This window comes from Entelurus aequoreus, linkage group LG24 (assembly GCF_033978785.1).
Source record: "Entelurus aequoreus isolate RoL-2023_Sb linkage group LG24, RoL_Eaeq_v1.1, whole genome shotgun sequence".
Classification (NCBI taxonomy): Eukaryota; Metazoa; Chordata; class Actinopteri; order Syngnathiformes; family Syngnathidae; genus Entelurus; species Entelurus aequoreus.
Window position 1 is genome coordinate 15,206,453 of NC_084754.1, and position 19,920 is coordinate 15,226,372.

The window sequence follows — 19,920 nt, forward strand, 5'->3', positions numbered from 1 at the left end:
ATTCAATGTGATTATCTTGTGTGATGACTGTATTATGATGATAGTATATATCTGTATCTGAATCAATTTAAGTGGACCCCGACTTAAACAAGTTGAAAAACTTATTCGGGTGTTACCATTTAGTGGTCAATTGTACGAAATATGTACTTCACTGTGCAACCTACTAATAAAAGTCTCAATCAATCAATCAAAGGCGGTGCGGCTTCAAAGTCATACACAAATATTTTGACAGATTTTTGAGTGTGTGTAATGTTCTTTATTTTCAATGGAAAATATCAAGTTTTCATATTGTTTACTGGCGTCATATTGCAGTCTACACCTATCTCTTATGTGTGACTGCCATATACTGGTCACACTTATCATTACACCATGTACCAAATACAATTGCTTCGAGGTCGGTAAGCACAACCAGAATTATTCCGTACATTAGGCGCACCGGGTTATAAGGAGCACTGTCGATTTTTGAGAAAATGAAAGGATTTTAAGTGCGCCTTATAGTCCGAAAAATATGGTACTTTAGAAATGCTCAAAACATTTCCCAAACTTTGTGAAATGAGTTTCAGTTGAATCGTTGTCTCCTGCAATATGCAAAGCTAATTTGCTCATGTTTGTTGAATGTTAGTATGCAGAAAGAAAACAGGTGTAAGACACATGCATCTTGTTCTTCATCTTCCAACCTTCATAGTGACTCTGTAGTCCTGAAACGGAGGGCAGAGGAGAGTTGCTGCGTGCCTCAGGCTACAATAGCATCTCCAGCATTTGCAGCCTGTTGGCTCGGGTTAGAGAAGGAAAGTGTCACACTTAGCCACACTTGCCTTCTCTGCACCCTTGCAAGGTTGCAGCTGGTGACAGCATTTGACCAAAAGGTCCACGGCTAATCCTTTCACCTGTGGGCAATGTACATCACTACACAATCATGTTAAGCGGCTAAACCCACAGCCCAAAGCAATAGACCGCAAATGTATGTGATGCGCCTGTTGCTGAGGTAAGAGACAGCCTTAAACAGGCAAACTACAGTACCAATGTGCACGTACTGTATGTGTCAGCACCGCAAATAAATCAAATTTTGAAGAGCTGTACGGATTCGATTGACCTGACAAAATGACAAAATTTCCCCAGATTATGATTTTTTTTTTTATATTGTCCTATTTACAAAGATACAAAGACTTTGATAATTGTGTACAAATAACTGCAGATTAGGGTTGTATGTAGAGATAGATAGATAGATAGATAGATAGATAGATAGATAGATAGATAGATAGATAGATAGATAGATAGATAGATAGATAGATAGATAGATAGATAGATAGATAGATAGATAGATAGATAGATAGATAAATAGATAGATAGATAGTACTTTATTGATTCCTTCAGGAGAGTTCCCTCAGGAAAATGTGTCTAATAATATCGGCTTATTGGCCGATAAATGCTTTAAAATGCAATGAAATTATAGGTATCGTTTTTTTTATTGTCGGTATCGTTTTTTTTTTTTTTTTTTTTTTTTTTAAATTAAATCAACATAAAAAACACAAGATACACTTACAATTAGTGCACCAACCCAAAAAACCTCCCTCCCCCATGTACACTCATTCACACAAAAGGGTTGTTTCTTTCTGTTATTAATATTCTGGTTCCTACATTATTATCAATATAAATCAATACAGCCTGCAAGGGATACAGTCCGTAAGCACACATGATTGTGTGTGCTGCTGGTCCACTAATAGTACTAACCTTTAGCAGTTAATTTTACTCATTTTCATTCATTACTAATTTCTATGTAATTGTTTGTATATTGTTTTACTTTCTTTTTTATTTAAGAAAATGTTTTTAATTTATTTATCTTATTTTATTTTATTAATTTTTTTAAAAAGGACTCCATCTTCACCATACCTGGTTGTCCAAATTAGGCATAATAATATGTTAATTCCACGACTGTATATATCGGTATCGGTTTATATCGGTATCGGTAATTAAAGAGTTGGACAATATCGGAATATCGGATATCGGCAAAAAGCCATTATTGGACATCCCTAGTTGTATGGTATACCGGTATTAGTATAGTACCGTGATACTAATTAATCATATTCGGTACTATACCGCCTCTAAAAAGTACCGGTCCCCCATACCCCCGCACCCCGTCGTCGTGGTTTACGAGCAGACGAGCGTGTTTGGCAGCGCACAATCACGAAGTACTTACAAACAGACACAGTGTGTAGACAGAAAAGGGGAGAACGGACGTATTTTGGCTTAAAAACCAAAGATAAAGATGAAGTTATAACACTGAAACGCCCCCAGGAAGAGGTGCTTTAAGACAGTGGTCCCCAACCTTTTTGTAGCTGCGGACCGGTCAACGCTTGAAAATGTGTCCCACGGACCGGTGGGGGGTGAGGGGGGGGGGGGGTGTATTTAAAAATACAAAATTTTTTTTTTTTTTTTTTTTACATAAATAAATACAATCATGTGTGCTTACGGACTGTATCCCTGCAGATTGTATTGATCTATATTGATATATAATGTATATATTGTGTTTTTTATGTGGATTTCATAAAAAAAAAAATATATATATATATTTTTTTTATTTCTTGTGCGGCCCGGTACCAATCGGTCCGCGGACCGGTACCGGGCCGCGGCCCGGTGGTTGAGGACCACTGCTTTAAGACATGGCTAGCTAGTTAGCGGCTAAAGTCCATCAGCAGTCTGCAGTGTTTTAGCTACTTCTAAATCACTAATCCTCTCCTCCCTGGCGACAAATACTGTAAGTATACATTTCTTACAAGTATCATCCCTGCAGGACGAGGAATAGCTAAACATGCTTCACTACACACCGTAGCTTACCGGCGTCACCGCTAATGACGTCGTTCCTGAATGTAAACAAACGCCATTGGTGGATTTCCACCTCAAATCCACTGTAATGATACCAAGTACAGGAACGTATCTAGTCGATACTACTATGATTACATCAATATTTTTTAGTATGTAAAGTATCCATACAACAGAAGAATAAGTGATTATAACATTTTAACAGAAGTGTAGATAGAACATGCTAAAAGAGAAAGTAAGCAAATATTAACAGTAAATGAACAAGTAAATGAATAATTAATTTTTACAGCTTGTCCCTTATAATTTTGACAAAATAGAATTAGAAATGACACAATATGTTACTGCATATGTCAGCAGACCAATTAGGAGCCTTTGTTTGCCTACTTACTACTAAAGGACAAGTTGTCTTGTATGTTCACTATTTTATTTAAGGACACAATTGTTCCTCGATTGCAATTATACATGAATAATGCAATATTTGGCTGTGTCTGCTATACCAATACGTGTTTTGATACGCTCTAATAAAATATTATGATCGATGGTATTGAAAGCAGCGCTGAGATCAATAAGCAGCGACATGGATGACGCATCAGCATCCATCGTTAGCAAAAGATCATTAGTAATATTTGCGAGGGCTGTCTCTGTAGAGTGATTTGCCCTGAAACCGGATTGAAAGGGTTCACAGAGATTGTTAGACGCTAAGTGTTCATTTAGCTGCTGTGCAACAATTTTTTCCAGGATTTTATCTAGTGGTACGCCAAAGAATTGTTACATTAAATTACGGTGTTTTATTTTCCTATATTTAAACACAGTGCTACAGTTCAAACTGTGTGTAATGTTACAGTGGCTAAAAATATTAAAAATACACCCCTGCCTTGTTTTTAATGACAGGGGTGTCAAAATGGTTTTCATTGAGGGCCACATCACAGTTATGGTTGCCCTCAGAGGGTTGCTTTTAACAATGGGTAATATATGAATATACATGTATATATATAATACATTAACAATCTTTTTTTTTTACATAAGCTGCAAAAAAAAATGATTTAATTTTACTTTAAAAACTGGCAGCTCAGTCACCAGAATTTTACAGTAAAAGCAGTGTGTTTTTTACAGCATATAAAACAATTGAATAAATGGAATGGAATGGAGAAACAATACCACTGTTTTAGCGGTAAAATTCAAGCAACAGAGCTGACAGTTTTTTGTGTTTTTTTTTTTACCATAAAATCTTGTTTTAATGTTTTTTTTTTTTTTTTTTTGTAATGTTTTTTAGTGTCTTACTGTATATGGGAAAAAACCAGTACCAAAGTTGATTTTACAGTAAAAAAAACCTCAGTCGGCGGAATTTAACCGTAGCATCTATTGTCAATTTTACAGTCTACAATTTGATTGATAATTTGTTTTGAAATCATAAGTCAAGCAGATATTTAAGTACAGTATTTACCTTTATTTTAACAAAAAATATTTTTGGAGTACATGATAATAATCGCAAAAAGCCGCTGCCTGACCAGGGCTCAGAAAATCTGCAAAGACTCCTCCCACCCCCACCAAGGACTGTTTTCACTGCTGGACTCTAGAAAGAGGTTCCGCAGCCTCCTAAGCAGAACCTCCAGGTTCTGGAGCAGCTTCTTCCCTCAGGCCGTAAGACTCTTGAACGCATCATAATTATCCCCTCAACTCCCCCCAAAATGGATTAACTCGCTGGAATAAAAAAGACAATATAACATACATCCATAAACATGGATGCATATGGAAAAGTGCAATATATTTATCTGTACAGTAACCTATTTATTTATTTATATATGCACCTTAATCAGCGATTACATGCCAACTGGACAATATTTATCATATTTATTCACACAATTAATCCACAATAAAAAGCCTGCACAGCATAGGAGGTAGGAAATGCTGACTCCCACCCCCTTAGCACACTGGGATTCAGCATTACTCCTCTCTAGTCACTTTATACTTTTTACTGTCTCGTTTTCTTTTACATTGCCTCTTAGAGTGGTCTTAGGCCACATTGTATATTGCATATTGTGTATATTGTGTTGTTTTTGTATATTGTGTGGTTTCTTCTTTTAAAAAAAAAATGCAAAGCACCTCAGGGAAGCAATCTAAATTTCGTTGGACCTGTACCTGTACATGCACAATGACAATAAAGATCATTAATTAATTCATTCATTCATTCATTCATTATGGCTTTTTTATTCTGCACTACCAGGAGCTAATGTAACAAAATTTAGTTCTTATCTGTACTGTAAAGTTCAAATTTGAATGACAATAAAACGGAAGTCCAGTCTAGTCTAGTCTATAATATTTAGATTTTGATCATATTGAATTTGAAAAGATGTGCAAATTGAATGCAGTACATGATTTTTAATGTCAAAAGGGAAAGAACAAATATATTTAGTAAGCATTTTTTTAATGCATATTATTTCCAGGCTTTCGCGGGCAACATATAATAAGGTTGGCGGGCCAGGGTTCTTGAGTTTGACACCTGCGACTTAAGCCTACTACGCTACTGTATTTTAATGATGTCATTATGGTGGTACTTGGAAAGCCAAGTGTTTTTTGAAGTGGTACTTAGAGTTAAGTACCAATGATTGTCACACACACACTAGGTGTGGCATTTGACACATCGCCCTTGATCACCCCCTGGGAGGTGAGGGGAGCAGTGAGCAGCAGCAGCGGCCGCGCCCAGGAAACATTTTTGGTGATTTAACCCCCAATTCCAACCCTTGATGCTGAGTGCCAAGCAGGGAGGTAATGGTCCCATTTTTATAGTCTTTGGTATGACTCGGACAGGGTTTGAACTCACGACCTACCGATCTCAGGGCGGATACTCTAACCACTAGGCCACTTTTAAGTTAAAGTACCAATGATTGTCACAGACACATTAGGTGTGGTGAATTATTCTCTGCATTTGACCCATTGGCCCTTGACCACCCCCTGGAAGGGGAGGGGAGCAGTGAGCAGCAGCGGTGGCCGCGCCTGGGAATCATTTTTGGGGATTTGACCCCCAATTCCAACCCTTGTTGGAATTGGGGGTTTTCAATTAATATACAATTAATATACAATTGCAAAACATTTGTTATTTCACTCATTTAAACCTGTGAAATCCTCTGATCAAAAGGCCTTCAAAAGAGTCAAATTTAAATTAAAATGAAAACATGTTTGATATTTTTTGTGTAGGAATGAAGAGTAGAAAAGTAGAAGTAGAAAAAAAAAGAATGTAAAAGGTTCTTACAGTCTTTGGCTTTAGGGGATTGTCACACAAACACTATCCATCCATCCATCCATTTTCTACCGCTTGTCCCTTTTGGAGTCGCGGGGGGTGCTGGAGCCTATCTCAGCTGCATTCGGGCGGAAGGCGGGGTACACCCTGGACAAGTCGCCACCTCATCACAGGGCCAACACAGATAGACAGACAACATTCACACTCACATTCACACACTAGGTGTGGTGAAATTATTCTCTGCATTTGACCCATTGGCCCTTGATCACCCCCTGGGAGGTGAGGGGAGCAGTGAGCAGCAGCCGTGGCCGCGCCCGGGAATCATTTTTGGTGATTTAACCCCCAATTCCAACCCTTGATGCTGAGAGAGAAGGTTTGTAATCATTTTTTTGTATTCAAAAACACTTAATATACAAAATAAATAGTAAAAAAACACAGCCTTCTTTATTGTAGTTAAGCCATTTGCATTATTAAAAGATAACTGAACGAATTCAAAACAGATTTTCTTATGTTTAGTAAAGAGGTCAAATTAAATTATGCTGTTGGTTTGTCGCTGGTGATGTGTGTTTATTGATAGGAGAGGAATTAGTGTGGTTGACGTCACAAACGACAAACAAATGGGACTATAAAGAGAGAAGCTCCTGTTAAAAAAAAAGAAAAGAAGCAAGGCAGTGGAGTCAGACTGCGCGTTTGCATCTCACTCTAGAACCATCTTGGACCTGGGAGAGGACGCAAAGACGAGACCTGACGCAAAGATGCCCCTTTCAAGCAGCTCCACGTCCTCTTCCAAGAGCTTCCGCAGAGCCGCATCCGAGCTGGAGAGGTCAGACTCCGTCACGGTAGGAAAATAACTATTTATTTGGGAGGAGCATGCATTTGCTCTTAAATGACGCTGTTTTGTGACCATGACGCACCAGCGCCAGGGCGCAAGCAATGGAAACAAAATAGCATATATTAATCTGCAAATAAGCATTATTCATACATGTGCGCCATTAATTGTGTTTGCATTGTTAAAATATATTAAAATGAGGGGTATTTTTTCGCCTTTTACTCAAACTTTTTGCACACTAAAAACAGACTTTGGGCTTTTTATAATTATAGCTGAAGTAAATTAATACAAACTTGAACTAAAGCGTGTCGACGTGAAATCTGGTTTAGGTGTATTTTATATTTAGGTTCGTTATAATTGCGCATTTGGAGACATACAAATTATAGAGGCAGGTGCACAGCCGGGAAAAAGTGCACCATATGCATGATGAAGAAATATTAATATATATATATATATATATATATATATATATATATATATATATATATATATATATATATATATATATATATATATATATATATATATATATATATATATATATATATATATATTATAAGTCAAATCGCAGGACGATATTTTCAAATTGTATAGTAGTGATGTGCGGTATCACTTTTTTTGCCCGATCCGATACGGAGTGAAATTCAGGCTGGTATGGCAATGCCGATACTCTACATGTGCAAATATATGTCTGCTAAAATTTAAAAAATGATGTTCATTTCAAATAACAACATATCTGATTGCATAAAGAATAGAAGACAGAGTTATTTATTTTAGTTAAAACTCTGAAGTATGTTAAAGGTATATTGGCGTGAATATCAATACAGCCAACCTAATGCAAAAGAAACAACAAAGGACAAAATCATATAAAAGTACACGGAAATGGTGTTTCCACTCCTAAAAAAGGAAATAAGTAAAATAATAAAAGCATTGAAATAAATTAAATAATAAAAACGACTATTACAATAAAATTCAGTTATAAATTTACATTAACGTGAAAATACTGAACATGTAAGCAACACTCAACAAAAGCATCCAACATTGACACATTGCCTCTTTCACAAGTTTAGTTACTTTTTTTTACACTGTATTCCTAATGATACACACTATCTCAAATAACTGAATTATCATAAGTATCGATAATGCAGCTGGGATAGGCTCCAGCACCCCCCGCGACCCTGAAAGGGACAAACGGTAGAAAATGGATGGATGGATGGATCAATCATTTTATTTGAGAATTGATAATTGGGCACAGATAGGCGGTATCCATATTTTGCTATCGATCCGCACTTCACTTTTGTTTAGGAACCAATACAAACTCAAATGATGAAATTGATTAAAAAAATAAATAGATGTGTACAGTTCATACTTTTTTTAATTTATTATTGTTTTCTGACAGAGTTGAAACACGAGCAGCATTACACAAATAATATACCTCATCAGATTATCATAGCTCAACTTAAAACCTACCTTTTTCTCAACAACTATGATTTTTAATTCATCCAAACGAGCCAATGTGTCTAATTTGTAAAACGGTACAACTTGCATTTTTTTTATAGAGATTTCACGGCTCTCTATTTTTATTTTTTTCCAGGGAAATTTAACATACATTGAAAATGTTGACAGGTATGCCCTATCCCTTCATTAAATATAAAAATAAATATGTAGACAAAGCTCTGACTTGTTTTTCACCTGTTTTTAGTATCGCTTTCATCGGCGCTAACGTTGTGGTGGATTTTGCACCAAACAACGTCAAGGGAGACTTCACACACATTGTTGATATGACCGGTCTGTCTGATGCTGGCTGTCAGAGGAGACGCTATAGTGCAGACCTGGGAAAATTAGACCCGGGGGCCACATGTTAAGCTTTTCAATCTGGCCCGCCAGACATTCCCAAATAATTTTTTTTGATCTTTAAGATTGGAAACTGTAGCTGCCATTATGAAGCGCAGTGATGTTTTCAAATGACTGTAAGTCTTGAACTATACAAAGTATTTCAATGGTTGAAATCTGCTCTTTTGCATTATATACGAGGTACTATGGTAATCTAAGTCACAGCAGCTCAGACGAGGCACCAAGCAGTGTGGGTGGGGAGCATTTCCACAGAGTGTTTCCAGAGCGGCCAGCCTGAAATGTGGGTGTAAGGGACAGACGCAGAAGGAGATTTTTACAACAAAGTTATAGCTTAGTGATGTATCAGATATATCAGATTGTATAGGTTTTTTTTTATACCCTCCGCATATTTCACAGTGTTTGTTGCATTTTTGTTGTGTTTCGCTTGATTGTAAATAATGTGGATCGAGAGGTGGTGTGACATTCATATGTTGTCAATATTCAGTGTTTTATCGTTCATAGTTAATATTGTAAATCCCACATTCTTTTTTTTCAAGTACATTCTGGGTGTCTCACTCAGTAAAACATTTTTAAATTCCATTCCGTTTTTTTCAGGTGGTCTGTCATAACGTTTTTAGCATTCAATCAGACATTATTGTGAGGTTTTGTATTAGTGTTCCTAAAAATCAGATATACCCGCCCCCAGACACATTTTTTCTCTAAATTTGGCCCCCAAGTCAAAAAAATTGCCCAGGCCTGCTATAGGGGGATTTTTTTTTTTGGAGAGTAATTGATTACAGAGAGTACTGTTTATTCTTTAAGAAATTAAGGAAAAGGGGCTCCATGGCTCACTTTTCTCATGCATGGCCAAAGGGCAAGTGCTTTTGCAGTTGGGATCTATCTGCGCACGTGCCTTTGCTTATGCCCAAAGAGATGTTCCCCACATGATTGTCTGTTATTTGCTCTGCCATTTTTTCAATGAATAAAATCTAAGGCCTGTTTGAAACAGTCACAACGCTTCCTGGGTAGACGACAAAGCTTGATCGATGACGCAAGGAAGGACCGCGAAGCTGCCGCGGCAGCAGCCGAGGCAGCAGAGGCCAGCGAGCAGATTGTATTTGAGGAGGACGGCGGAAGAGCCCTTCTCAACCTCTTCTTCACCTTAGCAGGCAACAAGACGCCTGTCCTATCAAGGACTCTTAAAGTTTTTGAGGTACACAGAAACCTTCCGTTACCCCTACTAATATGTACTTTAAAATGACGTCACTCATTGTAATGTCATTGTGTTGCTTTCTGTTCCAGACATTCGAAGCAAAGATCCATCACTTGGAGACACGGCCGTGCCGCAAACCCAAAGACAACCTGCACAGCTTGGAGTACTTCGTACGCTGTGAGGTGCACCTTTCAGATGTCAGCACCCTCATCAGCTCCATCAAAAGAAATGCGGAAGATGTCAAGACCACCAAAGAAGTCAAATGTAAAGCTTTTCATTGGTTCTCTTCAACTAAAACCTCATATTTTATAGTCTTATACTAAAACACTTGTGGTGCATATAGCCTATCTTTGCGATGTGAAATGTGAAAAGTTGCTACTTGCGGCAAGCAGGCTTATATTTTGTGGCCCTTAACTTTATGGTTTAGTGCAGGAATGCCCAATGTGGGGCACGAGGGCCAAATTTGACCCGTCGTGCCATTTTGTTTGGCCCGCCAAAGTGTGGCTACCAAATTAACTACATATTCATACTGACCTGTTTCAAGCTACTCAATCAGTAATGACATGTACGCAAAGCTATACTGTAAAAAAAAAAAGGTCAGTAGATTTTACAATAAAAATCTGGCAGCTAAGTTGCCAAAATGTACCTTAAAATCATTCCTGGTACCATTTTCCAGTTACAGTAATGCACTGTAAAAAATAAACAGACATAGATTTAATGTGGAAAACACTGGCAGTTCAGTCACCAGAATTTTAACGTCAAAACAACAATGGTACAAATTCTCATTTTATAGTAATTTGGCGTAAAACCCTCTGTAAATTTCACTATACATTTCTTGGTGACTGTGGTGCCAGTTCTTGTTTTTTTTAACAGTAACATATATATACTGTATACAGTACAGGCCAAACATTTGGACACATCTTCTCATTTCAATGTGTTTTCTTTATTTTCATGACTATTTACCTTGTAGATTGTCACTGAAGCCATCAAAACTATGACACCTGTGAAGTGAAAACCCTTTCACGTGACTACCTCTTGAAGCTCATCGAGAGAATGCCAAGAGTGTGCAAAACAGTAATCAGAGCAAAGGGTGGCTATTTTGAAGAAACTAGAATACAACACATGTTTTCAGTTATTTTCCTCTTTTTTTGTTAAGTACATAACTCCACATGTGTTCATTCATAGCTTTGATGCCTTCAGTGACAATCTACAATGTAAATAGTCATGAAAATAAAGAAAACCAATTGAATGAGAAGGTGTGTCCAAACTTCTGGCCTGTACTATATATATATACATATTTTTATTTTTATTTTTTTACAGGCTAATTAGTTACCATCCATTGAACCTGATTATCTCTACTACCTTATATTTATATATGGCGGTATTGGGCTAAATTCCTCACTCGTTGTGCTGTTGCATGGTAAACATCGCTGTTTGACCCACGGACCTCTGGCCCATTTTCACTTTGGCCCGTATGTGTTATGATCTGCTGCCCGGATCATATTTCTGTTTACGCTTTCTAGTCACTTGTGTTTTTTCTGTTAGTCGTGATCTCTTTCTAGTTCCTGTTTAAGCACTTCTCAGTTTGGTTACCATAGTTACTGATTATTTTCACCTGCCGCGGGTGTTCCCGACGCGCACCTGTTTTTCATGATTGACATTATTATTTAAAGCTTGCCTCCCCAACCAGTCGGTCTGGCTTCGTAGTTTGTTTTCACAACGGATGACGACGTATGTTTCCTGTGCTTTAGCTGCTAGTTTTTACGCTAGGCTAATTTTGCTTGCTAGCTCCCACGCTAGCCCTTTTGTTGTTGCCTTATGTGCCATGTGCACGTCTTTGTTTTTTCCTGCATGTTTAGTTCCTAAATAAATATTTTCCTACCGGCAAGCTGTGTCCGAGCCCGTCTGCATTCCTGGGAGAACACCTCGCACCACGATGCGACCCCGTCGTCACAGTATGGGCACTCCTGGTTTAGTATAATTGTGGCCTACATGTAATGGGCGGCTAATACTTATATATATTTTGGCATTCTTAAATCCCACTAGAAACAACACTAAATAAAACTAGAATTTGCAAAGTCTGTACGAACTGCGTGTGAATGCCCTGATGCTGAAGCTGAACTAAAATGCTATTTCGATGAAGAATGACTGTTGGTATCGTTTGAATGTTGACTGTGCTTGAATGTTGAAAAGCTGATGCTGACCTCAAACTAAGTATTACAAACTATGATTTTTAGGTGTAAACATACAACATTAGCAAGAAAAAAGCTACCATAAAACATTAGCATGCTAACGTTCTCACAAGTATGCTAAAAGTTAATGCACGTTAACTATTATTAACGTGCATTAATAATAGTCATGGTCTGAGTATCACAGACCATGATTTTTAGGTTTAACATACTTGCATTAAATGTCTTTAATTATAACAAACCATGACATTTAGGTTTAATCATACACAATTAGCAAAAAAAGCTAGCATTAAACATTAAAATGCTAACATTCTCCCAAGTATGCTATTAGTTAGCATACTAGCAGGGTGAGTGGAGTGTGTGGATGTTGGAACGGTTCGTATCGGTTGAAAAATGTGGGATATGGAGAGGTTTTAACATTACCCATTAATTTTTACTGGGAGTAAATTCCTGGTAATTCTGGGTAATCAGGGAATATTTGGAACCAGGAAACATGCTGGCTTGAATGTCCAGGGTGAGTGGAGTGTGTGGATGTTCAAATCAGATAAGAAATGTGAGATATGCAGTCGATTTCCTATTCATTGTCAATGGGGAGAAAATTACCGGATATTGTGTGAAAACTGGGAATTTTGGGAAAGGGAGAACATGTTTTGTGTTTGACATATGCAAAGAGCAGTGTGGGTTGATGGCTGAAAGGTCAGAATCGGGTAAAAATGGCGCACCATTTTAAAAATGTGGTGCATTCTATAACTGTGAATATGTCCATTCATTTAAAAAATAATTTCCTAGAAATTTGTGAATTTTGGAAAAAACAGGAATTTTTAAAATATAAGTACTACAACAATTGTCCTAGATGATAAAAATGGGTTGGCGTTGGAATTTTTCCAAACGGTTGAAAAATGTTGACATAGTAACAGTTTGAATTTAAATGGGTATTTCGGAATTCCTGGAGTTTCGTGAAAAAACGGGAATTTTTACGAAAAGAAAAATGGCAGTTTCATTGTCCCAATTAAGAAGAATGTTTTGAAGGTGGGATTGTCATGAACGATTGAAAATTGTGGACTGTGAAAACTTTCCAGGAAGAGGTGAAAATAGGGCTTTGTAAAAGAGGGAATTCTGGGAATCCCTGGAATTTCTTTGAACCGGGAAAATGGTAGTTTAAATGTCCAAGATGAGTGGAGTGTGGGGATGATGGAACGGTTCAAATAGGTTGAGAAATGTGGAAATTGGGCATGTTTGAAAAATGGCCGATTAGTTTTCAATGGGAAAAATTACCCAGAAAACTGGAAATTCTGAGTAATTTACGATTCCCGATCAGCCGAACATTTTGATACTTGAACAGTTTCGATTGAATGAAAACTGTCGGCTGTAGAACGTGCCAAAGTTTTGCTGCAGAATGATAAATGATAAATGGGTTATACTTGTATAGCGCTTTTCTACCTTCAAGGTACTCAAAGCGCTTTGACAGTATTTCCACATTTACCCATTCACACACACATTCACACACTGATGGCGGGAGCTGCCATGCAAGGCGCTAACCAGCAGCCATTAGAGGCAAAGGGTGAAGTGTCTTGCCCAAGGACACAACGGACGTGACTAGGAAGGTAGAAGGTGGGAATTGAACCCCAGTAACCAGCAACACTCCGATTGCTGGCACAGCCACTCTACCAACTTCGCCATGCTTCAGCATTCACACAATAACAAAGCAGACACAAAAATGACGGCAGAACAAACATTGATTGATTGATTGATTGAGACTTTTATTAGTAGGTTGCACAGTGAAGTACATATTCCGTACAATTGACCACTAAATGGTAACACCCGAATAAGTTTTTCAACTTGTTTAGGTCGGGGTCCACTTAAATTGATTCATGATACAGATATATACTATCATATATACTATCATCATAATACAGTCATCACACAAGATAATCACATTGAATTATTTACATTATTTACAATCAGGGGTGTGGAGGGGGGGGGGTAGGATATGGACAGCAAGTAGTGGACATAGAGAGAGAGAGAGAGAGAGAGAGAGAGAGAGAGAGAGAGAGAGAGAGAGAGAGAGAGAGAGAGAGATCAGAAGGCATAAGAAAAAGTATCTGCATTTGATTGTTTACATTTGATTGTTAGCAATCCGGGGAAGGTGTTAGTTTAGGGTTGTAGCTGCCTGGAGGTGAACTTTTATTGCGGTTTTGAAGGAGGATAGAGATGCCCTTTCTTTTATACCTGTTGGGAGCGCATTCCACATTGATGTGGCATAGAAAGAGAATGAGTTAAGACCTTTGTTAGTTCGGAATCTGGGTTTAACGTGGTTAGTGGAGCTCCCCCTTAAGGAAGTAGTGGAACACACATTGAGCAACATAAAACTCAGTGTTCTGTAAGCAAGCAGAAGTATCTCTGACCTTCTCCTCTTTTTAATTGACATTTCTTTTTCATATATGTGTGGAATAAAAATTCTTACAACGCACTCACAGATAGTACCAGCCTGTCCCAAGGTGCCCCTTCAGCATGCTAAAAAAGTGGGTTCCATAGAAGATGCACTTCAGGACTGCTTGTGAAATTACCAGAAAGAGTGATTCCTTTAACATTTGTCTGCTGCGTGTTTCAAACCATCGTGAACGTGAATGTGCAGTAAATGAGTGTCTCCATGGTGAAAGCCACATAATTTGCGCAAAAACCTCATTTTAATAGGGCTGTCCACAGTCTTAGTAGATCACACGCAACACGCCCACTAATAGTACACGCAATTGTATAGTTTGCACACGCTGTTTAGCGCTTGGTATTTTGATCTTAGTAAATCACGCTTGTGGTCCAAATTTAAACGTTTGCATGATGCCTAATTTTTGCACCTGTAATTATGGTATGAATGCAATATCATTTAATACATAATTTTCCCCTTGTGAAAAATCTACTCAACTCAAATACTACTCCAAAGTGCAAGTCTTACAAAACTCATTTTCAATACTTCAATATTTTTTTGTATTGTTTCCACAATGCTTCAATATCTAAGCTGACATTGACCTTTACCCAACCTTTCCTCCAGTTCACTGGTTTCCAAAGAAAATAGCCGACTTGGATAAATGTCACCATCTGGTCAACAAATTTGATCCAGACTTTGATCATGATCATCCTGTAAGTGGAGGTCCTTGCATGATGAACACAGAGCAACATTTGTTTTTAATGTCATGGCAAAAAAAAATGAGATCAGTGTTTATGATATTTGATTTGACTAGGGTTTCACAGACCCCGTCTACAGACAGAGAAGAAAAATGATTGGAGACATTGCCTTTGGATACAGACAGTAAGAGACATCTAGTTACAGACATAACCCAGAATAAATACTGTTACTATACTGTTTGTTTGTCCACAGAGGGGAGCCAATTCCTAGAGTGGATTATACAGAAGAGGAAATTGGCACATGGTAAGAGGGCTGCTGTGTGTTTCCATTTCAAATCTTCCTTTTAACGTTAAAATGTCACAACTTATGTACTGGAGTTGGTCTTCTGTGACAGCAGGCTGTGTGGTGTCTTTCATGGCTCTTTTGCTACATTATTTACAGATGAATAGCACAATCAAAGCAGTTGATTCGAGTCAGCAGCCTGCAATTTGAGCACATTTCTGACATGGAATTCATTTTCTGTTCAGTTCAAGCTCCGTTCATGCAGCTTGTCTTCACAAGAACTTAGTAGGGAACTATACAAAAACAAAACATATTGCTTGTTTGAACTGGACCGTTTTCAAGCAACAAAATACTCCAAAACAATGACCAGATTTTGCTAAAAAATGCTGTGATTTGGGAGCGTTTAAAACAGGGGTGTCAAACATACGGCCCGTGCGCCGGATCAGGCCCGCGAACAGGTTTTATGCGGCCAACAAGATGAGTTTGATAAGTATAAAATTGAGCTGTCCATTCATTTAAAAAATAATTTCCTAGAAATTTGTGAATTTTGGGAAAAAGAGGAATTTTGAAAATATAAGTACTACAACAAATGTCCTAGATGATATGAATGGGTTGGTTTTGGAATTTTTCCAAACGGTTGGAAAATGTTGACGTACTAACAGTTTGAATTTAAATGGGTATTTCGGAATTCCTAGAATTTTCTGGAAAAACTGGGAATTTTTACGAAAAGAAAAATGGTAGTTTCTTTGTCCCAATTAAGAAGAATGTTTTGAAGGTGGGATTGTCAAGAACGGTTGAAAATTGTGGACTGTGAAAACTTTCCAGGAAGGGGTGAAATGAGGGAATTCTGGGAATCCCTGGAATTGTTTTGAACCTGGAAAATGGTAGTTTAATTGTCCAAGATGAGTGGAGTGTGGGGATGATGGAACGGTTTTAAATAGGTTGAGAAATGTGGAAATTGGGCATGTTCGAAAAATGGCCGATTAGTTTTCAATGGGAAAAATTACCCAGAAAACCGGTAATTCTGAGTAATCTACCATTCCCGATCAGCCGAACAGTTTGATACTTGAACAGTTCCGAACGAATGAAAAGTTTTGCGGCAGAATAATTATAAAAAATGCTTCAGCATTCACACAACAAAGCAGACACAAGAATGACAGCAGAACAAACACACATTGGGCAACACCAAACTCAGCTTTCTGTAAGCAAGAAGAAGTATCTCTGACCATCTCCTCTTTTTAATTGGCCCGCAAACAGGTTTTATGCAGCCCACGAGATGAGTTTGCTAAGTATAAAATTGAGCTGAAATTGTTTAGTGAAAGAAACTGCTAATCTAAATGTGTCCACTGGGTGTCGCAATAACAACTATGCTGGGCAAGCAAACGCTTGATACCGGGTCCAAGCAAGAGGTACGCAGTAAAGCAAGAGGTACGCAGTAAGGTACGCAATAGATACGCAGTAAAGCGCATATAGCTGTGGTAACGTGTGGCTGTGGCTCCTCCCCTTGAACAAATGAAATGCAAAACCTGCAGTTTAAAAATGAGAAAAGTGAGTGTAACTCAACCATCTTTAACAGTTTCTACATCCCGTGTGTGTAGTTTGTTGAGTTAGCACAGGGTTAATACCTGGACATGACAAATGAGGTATTTGACACCCAGAAGTTGATTTATTTTGTTCAATCCCAGATTGGTTGTGACTTCATGTTTATTGGCTTTGTAGATACACTGAGACAAAGTCTAAGTTCGTTGTGTTTTTTAAACCTCAGAATTTAAAGTGTTTTGTCAAAAGGATTATTTGTGATTTGTACATTTTCAGAATGTGTTTGTTCTATTTTTGGCCAAAGTGAAACAAAGAAAACCATCTGAATTTGTCTTTGTTTTTAAGTTATCATGCCATGACTTTACCAGTCCGGCCCACCTGGGAATAGATTGTCCTCTATGTGACCCCTGAGCTAAAATGAGTTTGACACCCCTGGTTTAGATGGACAATTTTCCTAGTATTCATGTATTTACTTGAATAAGTGTTTGTTGCTCATATGTAAATAAAGATAAGACAACCAGAATATGAATATTCCATTACATGAAGTTTAGTTCATGCAAATTGCTCACACTTTGTAGCAAAATATATATAAAAAAAGCGACAACATTGTCAGATTTCATCAGTCCCTAAGGCCCCTTCTACACTAAGCCAGGGTATGTCCCACCTAACCTTATCCTTGTCCACAAACACACATGCTACCGTTTAAGAACCCCTCCCCCTCTCCCCCCTCCGTCCGCCGGCGCAACGCGACCTAGTACGTATGCGCGGAAAATGCGCACCTCATAGTTGCTTTGTGTTCAAGTTCTTAAATTAAATGTAACTTATCTAAACAATATCCAGTGTAGTGGTATTTCAATTAACTGGAATCCTGCGTGCTGTGGAGCCCTATTGTAGTGAATCACACCTGAGCCATCATAAATTAATCACATATTTAATGGATATGTGAAAGTAAACAAGTTGTAAGCAAACTTTATACACTCTGGACCAAGATGTTGAGTAATCGCTCGATATACGTGGCGGACATTAACTGATACAGTCTGCTTTGCCAGTCCAAATGCATTCGCTATTTTCCGTAGTATTCCCTCGTGGGGCAGGTAATACAAAGAATACGCTACCTTATTTATCACATCCACGGGAACCCGCATTTTCGTTGTCTCTCCTCCGACAAATGGACAAAGTTTTTTCGGTAAGTAGATTCACAGCTGACCTGGACATTCGAAAGTTCTCTTGCCATTGCTCTAGTACAACACACTCGTTGACAAACATATCCCACCAGGCTGCCGTTCTTCCAGGCCTTATCCAAAACTGTCGCTCAACATTGCTATGTTGCCGTCTGAGATGTGTTGTATCCGAAATAGCTGCAATCGCGCGTTTCCTTCTCATAAGGTATTCATGTGTGCGGTATAGCTCGGTTGGAAATTGAGGGTTCCAGGTTCGATCCCCGCTTCCGCCATCCTAGTCACTGCCGTTGTGTCCTTGGGCAAGACACTTTACCCACCTGCTCCCAGTGCCATCCACACTGGTTTAAATGTAACTTAGATATTGGATTTCACTGTGTAAAAGCGCTTTGAGTCACTAGAGAAAAGCGCTATATAAAAATAATTCACTTCACTTCACATTTCCACAAGCGCCTATACATGTAGAGCAGTGGTTCTTAACATTGTTGTAGGTACCGAACCCCACCGGTTTCCCTTCTTTAGGGAAAAAAAATATATACCGGTATATATATTTTTTTCAAATTCAAGACAAAGTTATATGTTTTTGGTAACACTTTAGTATGGGGAACATATTCTAAGTAACACAAACTTAATTTAGAGTTTTTTGGACACTAGGGGAACATTTTCTAAGTAACAACGATTTAATTTAGAGTTTTTTGGACGCTAGGGGAACATATTCTAAGTAACAAAGACTTAATTTAGAGTTTTTTGGACGCTAGGGGAACATATTCTAAGTAACAAAGACTTAATTTGGAGTTTTTTGGACGCTAGGGGAACATATTCTAAGTAAAAACGACTTAATTTAGAGTTTTTTGGACGCTAGGGGAACATATTCTAAGTAACAAAAACTTAATTTAGAGTTTTTTGGACACTTGGGGAACATTCTAAGTAACAAAGACTTAATTTGGAGTTTTTTGGACGCTAGGGGAACATATTCTAAGTAAAAACGACTTAATTTAGAGTTTTTTGGACGCTAGGGGAACATATTCTAAGTAACAAAAACTTAATTTAGAGTTTTTTGGACACTTGGGGAACATTCTAAGTAACAAAGACTTAATTTAGAGTTTTTTGGACGCTAGGGGAACATATTCTAAGTAAAAACGACTTAATTTAGAGTTTTTTGGACGCTAGGGGAACATATTCTAAGTAACAAAAACTTAATTTAGAGTTTTTTGGACACTAGTGGAACAAATTCTAAGTAACAAAGACTTAATTTAGAGTTTTTTGGACACTAGGGGAACATATTCTAAGTAACAACGACTTAATTTAGAGTTTTTTGGACACTAGGGGAACATATTCTAAGTAACAAAGACTTAATTTGGAGTTTTTTGGACGCTAGGGGAACATATTCTAAGTAAAAACGACTTAATTTAGAGTTTTTTGGACGCTAGGGGAACATATTCTAAGTAACAAAAACTTAATTTAGAGTTTTTTGGACACTAGGGGAACATTCTAAGTAACAAAGACTTAATTTAGAGTTTTTTGGACACTAGGGGAACATATTCTAAGTAACAAAGACTTAATTTAGAGTTTTTTGGACACTAGGGGAACATATTCTAAGTAACAAAGACTTAATTTGGAGTTTTTTGGACGCTAGGGGAACATATTCCAAGTAAAAACGACTTAATTTAGAGTTTTT

General features: G+C 37.8%; 1 protein-coding gene across 1 annotated transcript in view; it reads left to right on the forward strand.

The window, feature by feature from the left end:
- th (tyrosine hydroxylase) overlaps positions 1-19,920 on the forward strand; it is a 103,520-nt gene that overhangs the window by 63,004 nt on the left and 20,596 nt on the right. The window contains exons 2-7 of the mRNA XM_062035526.1: positions 6,765-6,897; positions 9,730-9,933; positions 10,023-10,197; positions 15,169-15,257; positions 15,359-15,426; positions 15,496-15,546. Coding sequence (XP_061891510.1) covers positions 6,814-6,897; positions 9,730-9,933; positions 10,023-10,197; positions 15,169-15,257; positions 15,359-15,426; positions 15,496-15,546 — 671 coding nt within the window. The 5' untranslated portion in view covers positions 6,765-6,813. The remainder of the gene's footprint in view (positions 1-6,764; positions 6,898-9,729; positions 9,934-10,022; positions 10,198-15,168; positions 15,258-15,358; positions 15,427-15,495; positions 15,547-19,920) is intronic.